Below are 18,267 nucleotides of genomic sequence, written 5' to 3' on the forward strand. Positions count from 1 at the left end.
TGGGGAGGTACTGCCCAAATTGTTACTTCAGCAGTCAGGACTAGCAAAAAACAAGGTGAAGAGAGTAAGCACAATGAGTAAATACAAGCAATGGGAGGAAGCCTGGAGAAGCCTATGGCACACTGCACCAGACATTGCTGTAGAAAACAGTTCTCTCCCATATTGTAAAAGCTTTTAGTTTTGAATCAAAGAAAAGAACAATTTCAACATTTTTGGGGGCTCTTCCCTTCTCTCCCAAACTTTTGCTTCAGCTGGAGCAAATTGCTGAACTCAGCTAAATGTATAAATAGATTCAACTGCCTGTTTCTATTTACTAAAAGACACAGATGAAGAAATATGCTGCTGACTTTAAAGAAAGCTGGTACGGAAGGCTGGCTGAAATGTAACAGCAACTCTGGGACCACTCTCCATTGCTTTGAGAAAAATCCAGGTGACAGCAGCCATGAGGTTTCCATCCTATATGTCGTGCAGTGCTTGTTCCCTCAGCATCATCACAGCTCCTCTGATGGAGAACTGAACCCTCAGGGCCCGGCACTGCACGTGCTTGGCGGAGGCCACTACAAGCCAAGCCCATACTGGGACACTTCACTACTGGTTATCAGCAGCAATATAACATCATAACCAGGGAAAAGAGGACAATGTTGTGTCTCCACCCACAGACTCCTGAGTACTGGAAACATGAGAAATCATTTTGACCTGAGAGTTATCAGGGGACAAGTGTTTAGCACTGCTACAGGAGGTGTGACTGACTTCAGTGAGGCCCTCGCTGTTCTTTTTCAAACCACTATTGGAAATGGCCGCGGTGAGCCTACACCTGTAGCAAAATTTCTAAAACAACTAAAATCAGAGAGGCAGACATGCAGCAGTGAGGGAGATGTGCAGCCCCCACTTTTTTTCAATTCTTTATTAAAAAAAAAAATAAAGACAGGGTTTCTAAAGTTTCTAAACCAGTGCTGGTTACCACGGGCACAGCAAACAAACACTCCAGATTCCAGCTCAGTAGAGAAAATTTCCCCCTAAGTGCTGCCTAACAGCCAAAGGACACAATCATTCAATAGTCCAGCCTGATTCAAGCAAATTTAGGCATTTTGGCTGCTTGCCCTTGCCTCGAGCACTGCAGCTGGTAGAAACTACTTCCTATAGGGAAGGGAGATATCCTCTTTCCAACCATGACACAGATCTAACTTAGGAGTTGCTATAGGCTTTGACAAGTTCATTCTAATGTGCAGAAGGATGTACACACTTGAATCTAAGTGCAGGACTGCAAGAAGGGTCACACAGGCTCAGACCAAAATCCCTTTAGCCTAATACTTCATCCCCAACATCAGATCCCAAGGGAAGAGTAGAAGAATAGGGTAAGCATATGAGGATATTTTGCCTAAATAATCTTGTAGCCTTAGCATTTGGTAGTTCAGGGGTTGTCACACCAGCAGCAGCTTTATAAGCAATAGCCCCCAATGTTTTCTTACCTGAAACATTTTAGCATCCACCGAGTCTTAAGGTAAAGCAATGTAAGTGCAGAAGTGCTGTTTGTTGATTTTTAACCCACCCCTCACCACACTTGCCATGTTAGATCAGACACACATGACAAAGGCAGATTAGCTTCCTTACAGTGGGGTTCCTCAACGCACAGCTGCACTGGTGAGCTGCAGTCCCCACGGCCTGTTCTGGTTCTTAGAAACACACTCAGGTCCATAATACCACCAAGTGTGGAAAAGGTCAGCTGCTTCCTTTAAGCTAATTACCTGGATGCAGACTGTGCCTGGGGATACAGGTAGCTGGGGAGTCTTAGTGAAAGCACTGGGAGGGGAAGAGGTACTGGAAGGGACCGTCAAAGAATATCAGTCACAAATGTACCTCTCGAGTGGGTCAGACCTAGGAGAGGGCAGGGCAGCCCTTGAGGAGTGAGCAAAGTGTGAGGATCACAGCAGTCAGGGTGGAAGGATGGATGCTGCACAGGAATGGAGCTCACCTATCAAAAGTCAGGGCTAAAGTGTATTTTTAAAATGTCTTCATTCCTGCCTTATACTAATTTTAAAGCCGTTATCCCACTTTTTTAATTACAACCCCCCCCATCTGAATCACAACTTATAGTCTCTAAGCATAAAAAAAAATATGAAAAATATGATTACAAAGTTTCAGTCATGTATCCTTGGCAAATGCCAGGTTACACCAATATCCAGCAGGGGAGAGGGAACTACATGTTATGCAGTTTAAACTGCAGTACACATTTGTACCCTTCACATTCTGTGTTGCACGTATGGGAGAGGATGCACAGAAACTGGGGATTTTCAGCCAAGTTACAAACTGAGAACAAGTTTGCAAGTGTTTCCTGGTAGCCACACAGTAATGATGCCTCCGACGCACTATAGATGATTTTCAGCAGAGCTCATGCCTTTGAGAAGAAACACCTTTCAGGCTGCAAGGTGACAAGGAAAATTCATGCAGTAGCTTTGGGCAACTCTTCAGCAGAACAACATGAAAACAGAATATACTACAAGGTTCAGTTTTCAGATACATCCTCAGCTTCAGCTGAAACGGAGCCTCTGGGAACTCTGTTCTTTTGTAAAATAACTGATGTAAACACGCAGTAGCCGGTTAAATTCTGCCTAGTCTGACAACAGCTATTTTTGTCATTTGCTCTGCTTGTCTCTGCTCATGTATATGATTTCCTACTTTTAGCCTTCCATCTTTTCCACTACCATCTCCTTCAGACCTCAGGAAAGGCTAGTTCCTTCAAGCCTGTATCTGCTCTGCCCTTCTCTACAATGCCTGAAATAGAATATTTCAGTGAGTGTGAGGTGAGGGCATCTGTAATGAAATGCCAGTTGCGGCTTCCTGTGTATAAATATAGCGCATCTGTCACTTAATATACAGAATCCTCTGTATTATTCACACAAAGCAGGCATTTTTGAAGTGAAGCTAAAAGTCAGTTTAGAAGGTCACATCCTTAACCACACATGGTTAGTTATTGTCCACTCAAACGTTCTGAACCCACACAGAGTTTATACACTTGTACTTTGAACTTTCAGGACTCTGCAGAAATGGACCCAAGCACATACTCTGCAAGACCTAAGCCTCTGCTCAGTTCTTGTTAAATCCAACCTAGAGAAGCTCTCTGGTGATGAGGATAGGCATTTTTGAGTAGTCCTGTTCTCTTTCCAAGAGACATGAGGAAATTCAGTTTTACATTGAAGGTACAAAAGTTGTTTTGATTGTTTTACCCTTTGATTTGAATGGCATATGTCATTCTGGAGTCACAAGGGGTCTAATTCATAGTCTATGGGCGTAGATTTACAGGGAGGAGAAGGTACCTGGAGATGCCATCCTGTTTGCTCTCCTGCCCCAGCCAAGTCTGGGGTTTTGTGTCTATGCTCCCGTTTACTAGCCCTGGGAGTCTTGACACAGCCACCTTCCCATTCAGTTTGGGCCTGTTTCTGCTTCTGACTCATATCTGAAAATATCCAAGCACCAGAAGCAAAACACATATACAGACACCCCACAGCACTAGAGGAATCCTCCACATTTGTTATCACTTTCATGAAGGATATGCAAACCCAACCCGACACTAAGCCCAGCTTGCTGCACAGCGCAGCCTCCCGTAATAGTTGACATGACTACCCATGCTAGCTAGTGCCTTGCTACTGCGAATTTATAGACAGACAGAAGCTTGGACTTCCCTGGCCAGAGAAGGGGTGCTGGCTCATGCCTTTTCTCCACCATGGGTGGTTTCAACATCGCACCACAGCTGAGACCTGTACAGAAATCTTTCCAGTAGCACTGCGTAGTTTTGTCTTTCTGTTCATAGCTCTTCTGAGAACAAGAAGAAAACATCCTGATAAAATTATTTATTTGAGACTTTCACCACATCCCCACTAAGCAATGTTTGATATGATTCTCATGTGAAATACTCTATGTGCCTGGCCTAGGACTTGGTAGTGACTGCAGAGCACACCACCTGCCCCTTCTTTTCTTTTTTGCAATGCAGAGTCCCAGGTGCAAATTGAGACCAGATGCTTTTGAACTTGTTTCCTTATACTTTACTACTACCTCTGGGCTTCACAGAAAGAAATGTTGGTAAAACCACATTGAGTCTTCCCAGTGTGGCAGGAGGAAAGAGAGACGTTAACCCTGGCCTCAGAGGAGGCTGGCATTGGGTTGGTTTCATAACCATGTCACCAGGATCTAAGTTACCAGAGGCAGAGAGTCAATAGGACTGCTGGGAAGTGGTCTGTAGAGATCACCTGGCATTGAGAATTCTCTCAATTTCAGAAAGAATGTTTTTAAAAATCACAATAAGAATAGAACATTGTACATCATAATGTTAAAATGGAAACCTAGCAGAAAGGAAGGTGGGGTTATTTCACACTTCTATTCAACAAGCAAAGGTAGAAGAGAATGAAAATTTTAAAAAAGCTGTGGTTTTCCAGTTAGAGGAGCCTATTTTCCCTTCCTGTGTATAATAAGATGTAATAAGATGTAAAGGGACTCTCTGAATTACTCAGTTAAACCAGTCTCTAAAGGCAAATTGCTAAAAAAAAATTGACATAGCCATCAAGCCTAAAGTTGTGAAAAAAAAAAAAAAAAGTGTGGTGCAACAGTGTATGTAGTGAGTATACCAGTGACCTAAGCACTGCCACTGATAGATCTCTGCTAATTACGTCTCTGACACTATAAAATTCAACTTCTGTTGAGTGTGAAGCAGGAGGTGCCATACCCTGTCTACAGTACAAATTCTGGTGGTCCTCATGTGATGCAGGACTGCCCAGTGCAGCCTGCTCTGCAGCAACAGCCCAGTTCTCTAGCAAACACAGAGAGTAGCTAGGGAAGTTCACCCTGAAGTGCTGTCATCCCATACTGCTCCAGTCGAGTCCCTCTCCTGAACCAACTATAAGATACTTTTGCAGAGTGAGCAAGTAAAATGGATTTATGATCTGATGCCGTGGTTCCCCACTACTCCTCTTACCTATACTGCAATGGTGGGTGAGTGCCAAACAAGGCATCTTTGCTCAAATACAGGATGCGTTTTCTGCCTTGGAAGTAAGGGACAGGTTCTGCTGGGAGAAAAATCAAACCAAGCTCTCAAATGATGCATTCTGTAAATGTTTATCCTGTTAGTGGAGAGCCACAGGGACTAGTGATCAGAGCCCTAGAGAGACAGGTTGCCTTTCCAGCTGTGGTGTGCTGGGTGAATTTCGATAAATTCACTTTGGAAAGTATTTTGCAATCTACAGAACAAGAATGCTAAATAATGGGTGAGCTTTATTGTAATGAGCTTCTTCCCTTGGTTCCCCCGTTCTTCTAAAAGCTCTGCGATTCTGCTTCTCCCCCTCCACTAGAAAAAAAACCAAACACTGAAACGTGCATATTTTACAAGTGCAGCTCAATTCTGCTGTACTCGAACAGCAACAGCACTGAAGCATCCCGGAAAACGGTAAGAATATTGTAGCCACTAGATGGCAAAAATCACCAGAAGTTGCTGCAGAGTGACTGTTGCACAGGCTCTATCTGTTCCCCGTTATTTCGGATTCAGAGTCAATCTTGTTTCTGTCAGAAATTCGTTTTGACAAATCCAATCTTTAAATGTTGAAGGAGGAGCCGTTTAAGAAACAAGCAACAGTAAATCTGTGTCCAGCCCTATTTTCAGTGGGACAGCTGCAGGAGGCTCCATGTAAGGATGCCCAAAAGTAAGGCTGGTGCTCTGTCCTCAGCTGGAGTGGTTTAACAGTCTTTCAGAATTTACATGGATATGTCAGAAGTAAGCAATTAAAAAAAAAAAAATTGCGAATCACAAATTTTCAGTTTTGCTTGAATTCTTTTCAACCCCAGGTTTTCTAATTTGGCCACAGAAGAAATAAAAATCAATTACTATGACAACGCTAAGCAGCATAATATACTGAGAGGATAAAATACGCTTTTAAAGTGTCCAGGAGAGTGAGAATTTCTCACTTTGGATGCTTCAGAATAAAGCCCTTATCAATTCTATTAGAAAGTCAAACCCACCCAGAAGAAGCAGGTAATAGGTACTGTACATACAAAACAGCACAGGCAAAATTAAAACTCACTTGTATGTTGCTTCCATTAAACCCTCCAAAGCACTAAAATGATATATTTCACTGATATAATCAGAGCATCTAGCAGTGAGGAGCTGGTCTGCAGAGCTGCTACTGCAGCCAGCACATCCCTGCAGCCCATAAGTCATAAAGGAATACTTGACGGATCCGTGGGTCAAAATTTCTTATATTTATTCTCTCCTACACATAACTTTGCACAGTGGCATATTTGCTACTCCCTTAAGCCCCATCAGGATGAGGAATACAATTCATTGATTTTAGAAAATTATTATAAAAATAAGGAAGGAAATGGCATAAGTCTATTTCAGTCTGTGGCCTTGCCCCAGTTGGGGTGTATACAATTGGCTGGACAAATCTTTCATTCAAGGAGCAAAAGGCTGGAGCTTTCTGAGAAGGCCATTAGAGACCATGCAGGGGGCAAAATGGTCTCTCTCCAAGTCATAGCCAGATGCATTATTATACTAGAAGACACACTCATCCTTACAGAGAGCCAGCAAAAAGGAGAAAAGCTTCATGTATGGCTTTTGAACTGCTCTGGTAGCTCAGATGCCTGGAAAAAAAAGCAGCAAATTGCTTTTGTCCTCGATATGTACTGAGAAAGCTCTATTTTTCAGTATCCACTACAACAATTTTGCTAGGCTTTGCATAACCTGAATCACCAACAGCAAAGGAAAAAAAAACTCTGCGAACCATAGATCAACACAGCGTGCAAATAGTATGTGCAGCTTGCAAGTGCCCTCTATTTTTTAAATTCCAGTATTTACTTGTTTCAGGCATGGACGTGTGTGTCAGCACATTCCCCATCTCGTATTGGAAAATCCACACTGAAAAAGTGAATTTAATTCCTTGTATATATTCAATTTCTCAAAATAATCCATTGGAGAATTTAGGTGAAAAAAAAAAAAAAGCTATCTCTGCTGCTGATATTCAACTTATCTTTTAACTTCAAGCTTTTAATTAACTTGGCTGGAAAGAATACTGTTTGTTTCCTTTGTGTTGTGAAAATTTAGTTCCTATCAAAATTTCACACCAGATTAATTTTTTGCAAAAAAACCTTCAAAATGTTGAAGTATTATTAAGACAATGTTGAAAAATACTCTATCTAGCATGCTTTCCCTGACAATTCAGGAGATTCACCACAACAAATCTAGTTGGAAGCTAAAGAATCAAACAGTTAGCTCAATGCTCATCTTTTCTGGCTAAAGTCTTTTGCTTATATTTCTACAAATTTAGATTTGGAAGTGAATTGCAAATCAGTTATCACTGAGGACACTCAGCCTTTCCCCATGCCTGTGCATTTTTCTTATGCCTGCCAAGGCAGTCTTGCTACCAGGAGAGCAAGCTTTGATTAGGAAACAGATGTCCAGCCTAAATTAACACAGGGCAATTAGGATCCTTCATGTGTCTCTTAAGTCTCCTGAAACAGCCCAGGAGATACAGGATTTCCCAACCCATCTGCAGTCACACATGGCTGGGATATGCATCCTCTTCTGGGCTCTCCTAGTAGCCAGGCTTCAGCCAATGAAGACCCTGTTCATTAACAGGCTTTTCCCTTGGGCTCATGCCTTGGGTAGACCAGGATTCCATGGAGATCCCAGAACTGTTTCCTTCAGGGAACAACACACTCTGGGTCTTGAAGAGATTGTTTTGAAATCTGAAAAATCCCCAAATCACACCACAGCCCTGGCTTCTGCATATACAAATGCCGTGCCAGCCTGCACACTTGGAACTAGATGAAATTATTAAATTGAAAAAGCATTTCACAGACAATGCTTTGTCCTCTCCCCTTACTTCTATGCTGGTATCTCTGGTGCTTTCTTAAAATGGGTTCTGGTTTGCCAAAAAACATCACACTAGGCAATCTATCGTTACCCTTTCATGTCCTTCTGCAACTCCACATCGCAGGACCACTAAGTGATGTAGGTCCTTCTGGATGAGCAGCATAACATCTCTTTTTGCTCATCTCCATGCTGTACTTCACAGCCCAGCACCGAGCCTTGATTTCACAGCATGGTTTATTCGTGCTGTACTTCTGGGAGCATCAGGGTTTCAAAGCCTCTGTAGGCTCTCTCCACCGTTTGTGAGTCTTTTAAAGGAGAGTGAGCTGTGCCACACGGGGGTGCTCGGGAAACGTGGTATGGAGGATGCTGCATAGCAGAGCTGCTCTAGCTTCAAGGGTGACCGAGAAGGAAAAATTTGCTGGTGCTGCATTCATCACAGAGAGAGGGTGGAGCTGGTTTCACTCTACTCTTCAGACTAGTGCTCCAAACCTCGGTTCCCCTTGACTGACTCAGTTGACTTGTATCCATTGGCAAGGTGCAAGTATAGAGAAACAGCTGTTAACATTCACAGTCACAAATATACTGGGATTAAAAGAGGGTGCACATAAGGAGTAGTGCAATGCCTTGCTTCATGGAGCATTTTATTGCATTTCCTGATGGTAACAGATTGATGCTATTGTGCTTGTTAGCATGGTCAACTTTTATTACAAGACTATTAAGAGTTTTACCTCTATGTGGATCTTTGAAATTTGAAGTGAAAGTTTTTTCTCTAGATTCACAACCCATCTTTAGAAGCCTATATTAATAAAGTGTACTTGTTTTTGCCTCACAGCACACTGAAGGCAGCATTTGAGAGGCTCAAGCAACGTAAGTATCTATCTATCTATCTATCTATCTATCTATCTATCTCTTCCTTTCTGACCTGGGTAGGACATGCACACAATGTATTCATCCGCTATGCGGTCTTTCATCCTCTTCCCCCCGCTATTTCCAACTTTTCTATCCCAGTCTGTAGTGTGGAGAGCGGAGGGAAAGGATACTCACGGGGAGTCCTCCATGGCTGGGCACTCAATCTACTCTGGTGGCCAAGAAAATAGCTTGTCCCTCGAGTTAGTTTTATATGGATCAAGTCACAAAATATCAGCTCTGTTGCCTCTTCTGCAAACCACTGACATCAAAACAGCATGCTTTCTAAATGTGCCCAGGGCTGAACGAAAACCATCCACACACAGAAAAGGCAACACCATCACAGGCAATAGGACAGTGTACCTGGCTACTGGCACCTGCTGTTTAGATTAAAAACACCCTTTTGAAAAGCAGCTGGTGAATTAAGGTATTTTTAGAGCCTGGGTGGGGTAGCTCAACACTTCTGGAAAATGTGGGGTTTCATTTCAGAGGCACCAAAGCCAATAACTTTCAGCCAGGTCCTCTGAAATTCAATCCATCTTTGCCGACCCTTGGAAATTCTCAGCTTGCAGCTTCGTCTAATGACACTTGTGCAAGGTTGGATGCAACTGGCAAGCAGCTCTCAGGAGCAATGACAGTCCAGCAGCATAGTGGAAGGAAAGCAGGCGCAGGGGGTGATGATGGAGGTCAGAGCTCCTTCCCTCCCCCTGCCCCACAGCATCTGACCTCCAGCCCCAGAAGGAAAGGGTAAACGGGGTACAGTGGCTGGGGCAAAGGGGGCTATAAAGCAGTGCAGCTGGCTCTGCTTGTGCCAAGGCTGCTCTGAGTGAGTGCTCCAGTTCTGCAGTGAGGAGTCCTGCCCATGCATTTTGCAGGACTAGGAGGACCTGCAATAAGCCCTGCTCAGGTTGTATGAACCCCTGGCAATGTCAGTGCATGCAGAAACACAGGGAGGCCTTTTTTAAGGCTACCCTGTTCATGACAAGTCATACAGCAGCCACATCCCAGAAACGTCTCCTGAAAAATATGACTTTATATTTAAAGACCTTTCCACTGACTGTACATGAATTTTGATTTGCTTTAGAAATTGAAAGTGTTGGGAACTCTCACATCCAGCTGGCAGTAATGCTGAAGGATGAACTGAAAGGAATAGAAGAGTTCCGAGAAAGACAGAAGGAGCAAAGAAAAAAGGTGAGGAACTAGAGGAATGTTGAAACAGATTGGGTCAATGGTCCATGCTGATGACCTGTCTCTCCGGCCGTAGGCTGTGAATACTGCAAAATATGATAAAACATGCCCAGTGTGCCCTGTTCACTCTGTATACTAGACTGTAGAAGAAAATCTCTTTCTGATCCCAGCTGGAAATAAAGCAGTGCTCTGAACTCAGGAGACAGAGGCTTTAGCGACTTTTACTCTCTGTGGTGCAACTGCAGATACCATTATTATTCCTGTAAGAACATAATCCTTCCTTTTTTCTTTTTTATAGCCTTGCTAACTGGGTCTCTTTGGTGTGATCCTTCATGACCTCCAACATGCACTAAAATAAAGGGATAACACAAACATTTAAAAATGTAAAAGCAAATGATTATCATGCTGAATGCAACACCAGTATATGCTGAATTACAAACAGGTGGAATAAATAGCAACTAGATGTTGTATCATAAAAATTTGAGTTATTTAAGGTCATTTCATCCCCTGTGATCTTAACAAGCTCTAAGTCCCTTGAAAAAGCAGCTCTCAATAGAGACAACAGTGGTCACTCTTACACCTTTGCTGGTTCCATGGTGTTGAAGACAGACTGGACAGTCACCTAACACTGAGAGCACTGACTGATAGAGGAGTCAAATAAAATATCCAGTTCTTTGCTAATTTTAAACAAATGAAAATGCATATGACCAGTATCCAATACCACAAAAGACCTGTGTCTACAACCCTGACACAGAGAAACTTGGAACTCTGAATATGAAAGCGGGTAAAATCAGTGCTGCTACTGAGATTTAAGGTCCACAGCAACCTGATGAAGCACATAAGGCAGATAGAGACAGACAGTGTGCACCTAGTTCATCAACATTTGTATCCCCCCCTCACCTTTGCTGCTACAACGCACAGAGAGAGAGGCTCTCTCTCCTGTTGAAAACAATAAGCCAAAAAAAACCCCAACCCCCAACCGGAAATAGTTAGAGAGGCCTGGAAAAAATGGAAAAACTGCTTTTGAGACTTAGGTGAGCTTTTTTCCTCTGTCCAGCATGTGGCTGTGAGGAAGTCAACATGAGACATGCTAGATGGCGTCAGCATTTTTGGTAACCTCCCAGAATGCTGTGATTTGTATTTCTCTGTAGCTGCTCTCAGGACTGAGTTATTTTTTTATCCTAATGTGAAGCAAGCCTCTGGGTAACCCCAGAGAGAGCTTTGCTTGAGCAGAATATAAGGATTCAAGGACCAAAAGTCCCACTGAAGAAACCCATACCCTGCTGAGTAGGAGCATATCTCACTGTCACATAAGGCTGGGCAAATCACAACTAAAGCCATAAAAGAGAATTCAGCACTGTCCTTCCAATGCTGACCAGGTGACGGTATGAAAATCAAATCACACTGAGCATAAATTTGCCAAAAGCAATGGAGTATAAATTACAAAACAATTGTTTGTGTTTAAAATGGACAACTACCCTTGGTGAGGCAGTGGTTTGGTCTGCAGAGGTGTGGGATTGAGCTCCTGCCCCAGCAAAGGAACTCTGCTGGCAGAGCTGATGGGCACTGTGACTGGGTGTTATGCTATTTAATCTCCTTAAGGAAAAAAAAAAAAGATGGAGGAAGAAAATTAAGATCTACATGCTCTCTGCTATTAATAGAAACCACTGAAGCAGAATTACCTTGGATTATTTTTTTTGCCTGGTACTTTGATGTTCTCTGTATCATTTAGAAACCTATCATTTATAAAAGCAGAGTGAAGTCATTTTTTCCACAGGCATGTGGTTTAGGAAAGGCCCTGACAATGGCTTTCCTAATCCTGCCACTAAAAAGGGGAGGAAGAAGTCCAAATCAAGAAATGCTTAGTTCTGTGTGTTTCTTACAGTACGAGTCTGCAATGGAGCGCATACAAAAGAGAAAATTGTCCCATTATAAGAAAACAGTGGAGGTAAGCAAGAAGGTTTTGTGCAGATTTCTTGGTGCAAACTGGCTCCAGTTTGAGACAGAATAAAATCTGTACCACACGTACCTATATTTAAAAAAAAGGTCAGGAATGTGTGAGTGTGCAAGAGAGTATGGGAGGGAGAGGATGTATTCCTGCTCTGAGGAGGAAGCTAATCTTCCCTGCCACACCCACTGAAGAGATACTCAGAAAGTTCATGTGGAATGAACAATGCCCCATGTCAAACAGGATTTCATTCTTTCTAGGTAAGGATGCTTACAGGAGCAAATGTAATTTTTCAGTCTGTGTAAATACGATTTTAAAAATGGTGAGGAAATCTTGTAAACAGGAGGAATCCTCTCCAGCTGGAAAGCTTGCAGGTACAGGAACTGCAGGCAGCTGCTTTTGGTTTCCAATGAGCAATTGCCTCTAAAGAAAAGTAGTTGCAGACCTGTCAGTGCTACAGCTGGAACTGTACTAACAATTTGTAAGTGAATCTGTAATACAGGGAGGTCTTTTGGTACAAATAAGGATTTCTTTTGCTTCTGAGGACTACACAGAGGCTGTTACTTATGGGGTGCTGGATCTGTCTCACAGCTTGGAGCAATGGACAAGGCAACACTTTCTTCAGCCACCTGATGCTCCAAGTCACGCTGTAGAAATGACCACCCATCCCCACAGGCGCCCTGGGACTGTGGGCTCCTAATTTTGTCTGTCGCTGTAGCTTGGACAGACACCTGAGACACTGATGGTGCTAGAGCTGCCTGTGTATTTGTGACCACCCCTGTGGGGAGCTGAATGCAACTGTAGAAAGCAAACAATTTCAGGGCTGCAAGAAAAGGAGACAATTTATGCTGTTGTCCCCTACCCCAATTATTCAGTTCTAATTTTCTATCTTCTTATGGTGTCATTGGGAATTTTTTCTGTTGCCCAAACTTGGGTACTGATTTGCTCCCTCAGACTGCAAAACAGAAAATGCCTAGAACATCATGCTGGAGACAACCCAGCCTTGTTCCCTAATCCAAATCCTCACATCTTATGTCATTTCAATACAGTCAAAGAAGACCTATGAACAGAAGTGCAAGGAGGCGGATGAGGCCGAGCAGTCCTTTGAACGGACAAGTGCTTCAGGCAACCAAAAGCAAACAGAGAAGGTATCTTATATGACAGTGTTATTTAGAGAGAAAACTGTGTATTTTTCCTTTTCAAGGTACAAGAGAATACAATTGATCAACACATTCTTCGGGATGCCAGGGGCTGCTTTCCCTTCTAATTAACCCTTTAGAATCAGAACAAAACACCTTCCGAAGGAGGTCTTCCTTCACAAACTTGTTTGGAATCCCTGATCTTGTTCTGCAATAGGCCAAAGGTTTCTAAAAAGGCTGGGAAGGAACTAAGTTATCTAACTAATTTATCCCAGGCTATGATCTAATTGCTCTATGAATCCCGAATGAGATTTTTCTCAAAAATTATTCATAAAAAAAGAAACAAGTCAGAAGTATGTCATGCAGTTAGTTTTGCCTTTTGGTCGCTTACATTTAGTAGGCATAGTATCTTACATTAAAATGCATATTTTTTTCCTCAACATTTTTCTCCTTATGGTTAGTTTAATTTCAACTAAATTTACAAACTCAGAAATAAATCATTGGAAATTAAGGCACTGCAGTTCTTCATTGCATCGTCTTGATACTTGTAGCTGACAATTCACTAACTTTTAATGGGAACATTTTACAGCGGAACAGATGGAGAAAACAAACTAAATGAACTCCCTTTGGCTCGATAAAAATCAGTGCAGTGTAAGCAAAAAGGATCAAAAATCATCTCAAGGAGTAGGGGGATGGAGACTCCAAAAACAGCATCAGAACTTTACATTTTATTTCCAGCATTTGCTAATCTTTGATGAACAAAAGCCTCCAGCTTAGCAGTAAAGAGAGGACAAAATCCTAGACCTACTGAAATTATGCCAGAACATTTAGCAGCTTCAATGGCATCAAAATCTGACCCAGCTCCTTTCACACAGAAGGATCCCAGGGTGCTTCATTGCCATTACTTCCACACACATGCCAGCACATTTGCAATGCACAGAGGCATCTCACAAGAAACGAGTCAGCGCAGCACTTTGCAAACAGTTTGGGCCAGGAAACAAATAAGACTGGAGCTTATGTTCCCAGCTTATTACACGTTTCCCAACCAGCTGTGATGAGGAATATGGTCATAAGAACCCCTACCTGAGCCTTATCTTGAAGGGCAGAATGGAAGAATGTATTACACTGATGTCTAGAGCTGTGCATTAATGTACTGTCATCACCATCTGTGCAGAAAGACTTGGGAGTACAGAGCTGTCAATAATAGCCGTATTTTCATTGTTAAAAGCTGCAGGTTTTTAAAAAAGAAAAGTTCTACTTTGAGTGAATTTTGCTTTGAGGCTTCTGAGTTGTTATGGGAAATAATCTGGCATTTGCAAAGTATTTTAAAGGCTGTGTTCTTTTCATCTGTGTATTACATGAGGAGCTTGGAAGATGCCATTTATTTCAGCTTATAAATATCTATTAGAAAAGCACATCAAACACTTAACAAAAACCAACTCAGCCAGCAGACACAAGCTTCAGGGTGGGTCATGCTAGCACTGAGCTCCTATGGCAGGGATGTCTGAATGGAAAGATGCAAATTGCCAGAGTTCCCTTGAACTCAGTGGACCTGTGGCTGCATTTGTGAAATTCTGGTCCCTTCTCCACAGCACACATTGAACAGAACTGTGCATAGAGGTGGGACAGCCAAGAAGTGTTTGCAAGTTTGAACTTTTTCCCTAGAAGGGGAAAGGGAGAAAGCAGCAAAAAACCTGGGGCAAAGCCAAATATATGGTCAGAAATTAATTTGGGGTGTTTCTCTTCCTGTTTCAGAGTCAGAACAAAGCGAAGCAATGCAGAGACGCAGCAAATGAAGCAGGTGATGCTCTATTTGCAACGGAACTAAGGTTTTTCTCAGCACACTGATTTTGATAGAGCACCATCCAAATCACTCAGGCTGGCTCTGTTTGAAGTCAGGTTTCCCAAAGAAGAAACTTCTAAAGAACAGCAACCTGATAGTCATCTACATTTACTTTCCTGTGGAAATGCGAGTGTCCTGCTGTCATTAAGGAATTTAGAGATGATCTCCTTTAGGGAGTTCACCCAGGAAAGAAAAGCTCTTCTTGAAGCAAGTTTGAAAGCACAAAAGAATGACACTCAAATTGCCCCCAGCCAGCCCAAACTAGATACACAGCCCCCAGGTTCCCTGTACATGAGCATGGTAGTGCTCTGCAGCCAGAAACACAGTATATGTCCGGAAGGACAGCAGACATCTGAGCTGGTTCATGAGTTCAGACTTGTCCCTCACTGCTCATGTAGAAGGTTACACTAAATCACATGGCTTACCTGGCTGGCCCGGCACTGAAAGAGCCGACAGGTGCTCAGTGCCCAAGCATGGTCCAGGCTCTTCGTCTCTGATTTGCATTATCCCCACTCTGAAGTTTATAGATGATCTGCAAACCATGCAGAGAGAATCCTCACTCTAGTATAAAGTTGCAAAGAAACAAAACGCATATCCTTGCAGCCCACCATTTTCAAGCTCACACGTTCTTGTGATACTCTAGCAAACCACAGGCCTAAAGTGTAAAAACCACAGCAAAGTCCTATAGGAGGGAAAAGAGAGAGCCTGCGTCATTTTTTTTCCTGTTGGGTTACTATTATGTGTGTCTGTGTTTACAGAGAATGTGTACAAACAGAACATTGAGCAGCTGGATAAGGTCAGGACGGAGTGGGAACAGGAACATATCAAAACCTGCGAGGTAAACATTGACTTTTGCAGTGATGTATTTGTGCGCTCTTTATTTTATCCTACTTGCAGATACCGGTCTAAAGACCTGAGATAATGTCCCAAGGGGTTTGCTGTTTGCTTATGTGGAGTCTCAGTAGAAGTCTCTGCAAAAATACTGCAAAAACTAGAGTTGATTTAGACATAGCTGCTAGCTGTCTCGCTTATGGTCTCCTTGCTTGTTCAGCATATGTGTGTAAATATAAAGGAGGGGAATAAGTGCAGAGGTGTGAGAAGTGGAGCAATATATGAACTGGTACAATCTATTTGCAAGCCTTTGCTGCCAGTTTTCACCCACAACTTAACATAAGAATACATTAGCTTTAGGCATGATGTTCTATCACAGACAAGATAAGATTGTTTCTCAAATAACTGCTTTGTGACAAAATGCAATTTCAGTAGAAAATGAACAGAAATGTAGACATGAACATTCAGTTTTAGTTTAAAAAATAAATTTCAAAATTGAAACAAGAAGAATTCAATTAATTGATTGAAAAAGAACAAAACATTCTGTTTAGATTATGTTTTGCAAGAGGCTACCAGAATGGCTTTTTGTCCCAAAGCAGGAGATGTTTTTGTGTTTGTTTCTTTATTTTTAAAAAAATCTCACAAGTTCAATGGCAACTAAAAATAAAATTTTCTGGCTAAGCTAAAAAAGTATGTACCGTAGCATTCTGAGAGCAAAGATATCCAAGCTACTCAGAGTCTTTTTTTTGCATAGCACTTTATATTCACCTGCAGAATGTCTGCCCTCTGCCATGGAGTAATCTTTCAACTGAAAGGTGGTGGTGGAAAAGTCTCTATTTCCAGTATGCTTAGGATGAACAAGGAGCTTTGCTCTTGGCTAGTAAGTTTTGTACAATAATTTACAGGAACTGGTTGACATCCAAATCAGCCACCTATTTGGTCATATTAATCCTTCAAATACATTTGCCCATCTGCTAAAGTATGATTTTGCTATGTTTACTTATTGCAGGCTTTATTTCCACATAAAATGAAATGCCAGGAGCATAGCTTTGCAGTTCTCGGCTTCCTCTTAAATATCCCCTATCTGGGAGGAGTGGAAAGTCCCATGGCTGGCACAGCAGACTTTCCATAGAAATTGTGCCAAGCCTTAATTTTCCCAAGATGCACATTTTCCTCCTTCTTAAAAAGCCAACAAACAAGCAAAGCGTTCCACAACCTAACACACTTCATTTCTCCCACATGGCTAAATTCTGAATAGCCCACAGAGCTTGTGGCCTGCCCACTGCTTAATTCAAACAACCAGTCATAAAGGAAGGGCATCTTCAATGCCTTCTTTTAAAAGCGCTTGTAGATAGAAGAACTGGGTTTTTTTTTTTTGAGGCCTTTAAAACTAGTAACTAGTACAAAAAGCAGCTTAAGATCCCAAACTTCTGGCTGCAGAGTGGGGAATCTGGAAGTGCTGAGGTTGCTTAGGTGTCTAGCTGAGCACTAGATATCCATAGCCTGAAAATCTTGGCTAGCAATTGGCAGCACCAGGATGACCTTCATCACGGGGGCTGTGCCACATTCCTTGGCATGAGATGCCCAGGTTCACTAGCAGCCTGTCACACAAGCTGAGGGGGCACGAGGGATGTGTTTAACACAACACCCAGCTCTACTTGCAAAGGCATGACAAGCCCAGAGTCACACCACTTCCCTTTGATGAGCTGCATTTCCTGACAGGACACCATTTACCTGGAAAATTCCCAGTCTGCTCTTGTGCTATTTCTGCAGCCCCCGAGGGGCTAGGCTGCACCATGGGCTTTTTGTTCAGAATGGATATTGAAATACTCATTCTCCACCCTTCAGGTTCTCTTTAAAAGCTTTTTCTCTCAGAAACTGGTCCCAGTGCCAGCTTACTCCCTTGACAGACTCTTTTCTGTTTTTTTTTTAGATGGTAAGATATTAGATGGCAGGCAGCGTACCCAACTGAATGTTCTGCTGAATATTGTATACATTTGCAGTGTTCTGGACATAATTGCTAGCAAATAGAGATGGAAACAGATGGCTGGAAGCATCTGAGCTTTTCACACCTCATAGAAAACCAAAAATTGATGTTCTACTTATAACAGTACAACTTAGAGATCAGGGTGGTTATGGGGTTTTTTGTTTGTTTTTTGGTTTTTTACATTTTTTAAAAAAGAGGTTTATCTGCCTCTTCCCCCACCTCAGTTCACACTTCTCCTCTCTTCCCCCTGCGTTCTTCCCAAGCTGTGCAACAACATGAGAAAATCAGACAGATGAAGGGAGTAAACGCTGATGAAAGAAAAATGCCTTCTCTTTACCATGAAAATAACCTTAGAAACGAACAGAGGCAACTCCAGAGAGCCTCAAATAGTTTCAAAAGAGAAAAGTTTGGAAAGACATTTTAGAAGGCAGAGATGGATAGTTTTGGCTCTACTTCTAACATAAATACAACCCTTTTGTGCTGGTACTCTACTGATCTGTTACACATCAAGATTTCAGTGCGATGGGCAGACAGGACCCTGACTCTGACATCCTTGGCAGTAGAGGTGGC

At 42.4% G+C, this 18,267-nt stretch overlaps 1 protein-coding gene across 1 annotated transcript in view; it reads left to right on the forward strand.

The window, feature by feature from the left end:
- Window positions 1-18,267, forward strand: part of PSTPIP1 (proline-serine-threonine phosphatase interacting protein 1) — a 42,441-nt gene that overhangs the window by 13,885 nt on the left and 10,289 nt on the right. The window contains exons 5-10 of the mRNA XM_074917506.1: window positions 8,688-8,722; window positions 9,846-9,952; window positions 11,835-11,897; window positions 12,947-13,045; window positions 14,792-14,837; window positions 15,638-15,717. Of these exons, the coding sequence (XP_074773607.1) occupies window positions 8,688-8,722; window positions 9,846-9,952; window positions 11,835-11,897; window positions 12,947-13,045; window positions 14,792-14,837; window positions 15,638-15,717 (430 nt within the window). The remainder of the gene's footprint in view (window positions 1-8,687; window positions 8,723-9,845; window positions 9,953-11,834; window positions 11,898-12,946; window positions 13,046-14,791; window positions 14,838-15,637; window positions 15,718-18,267) is intronic.

The sequence above is a fragment of the Athene noctua genome, chromosome 13, assembly GCF_965140245.1.
Source record: "Athene noctua chromosome 13, bAthNoc1.hap1.1, whole genome shotgun sequence".
Taxonomy (NCBI): Eukaryota; Metazoa; Chordata; class Aves; order Strigiformes; family Strigidae; genus Athene; species Athene noctua.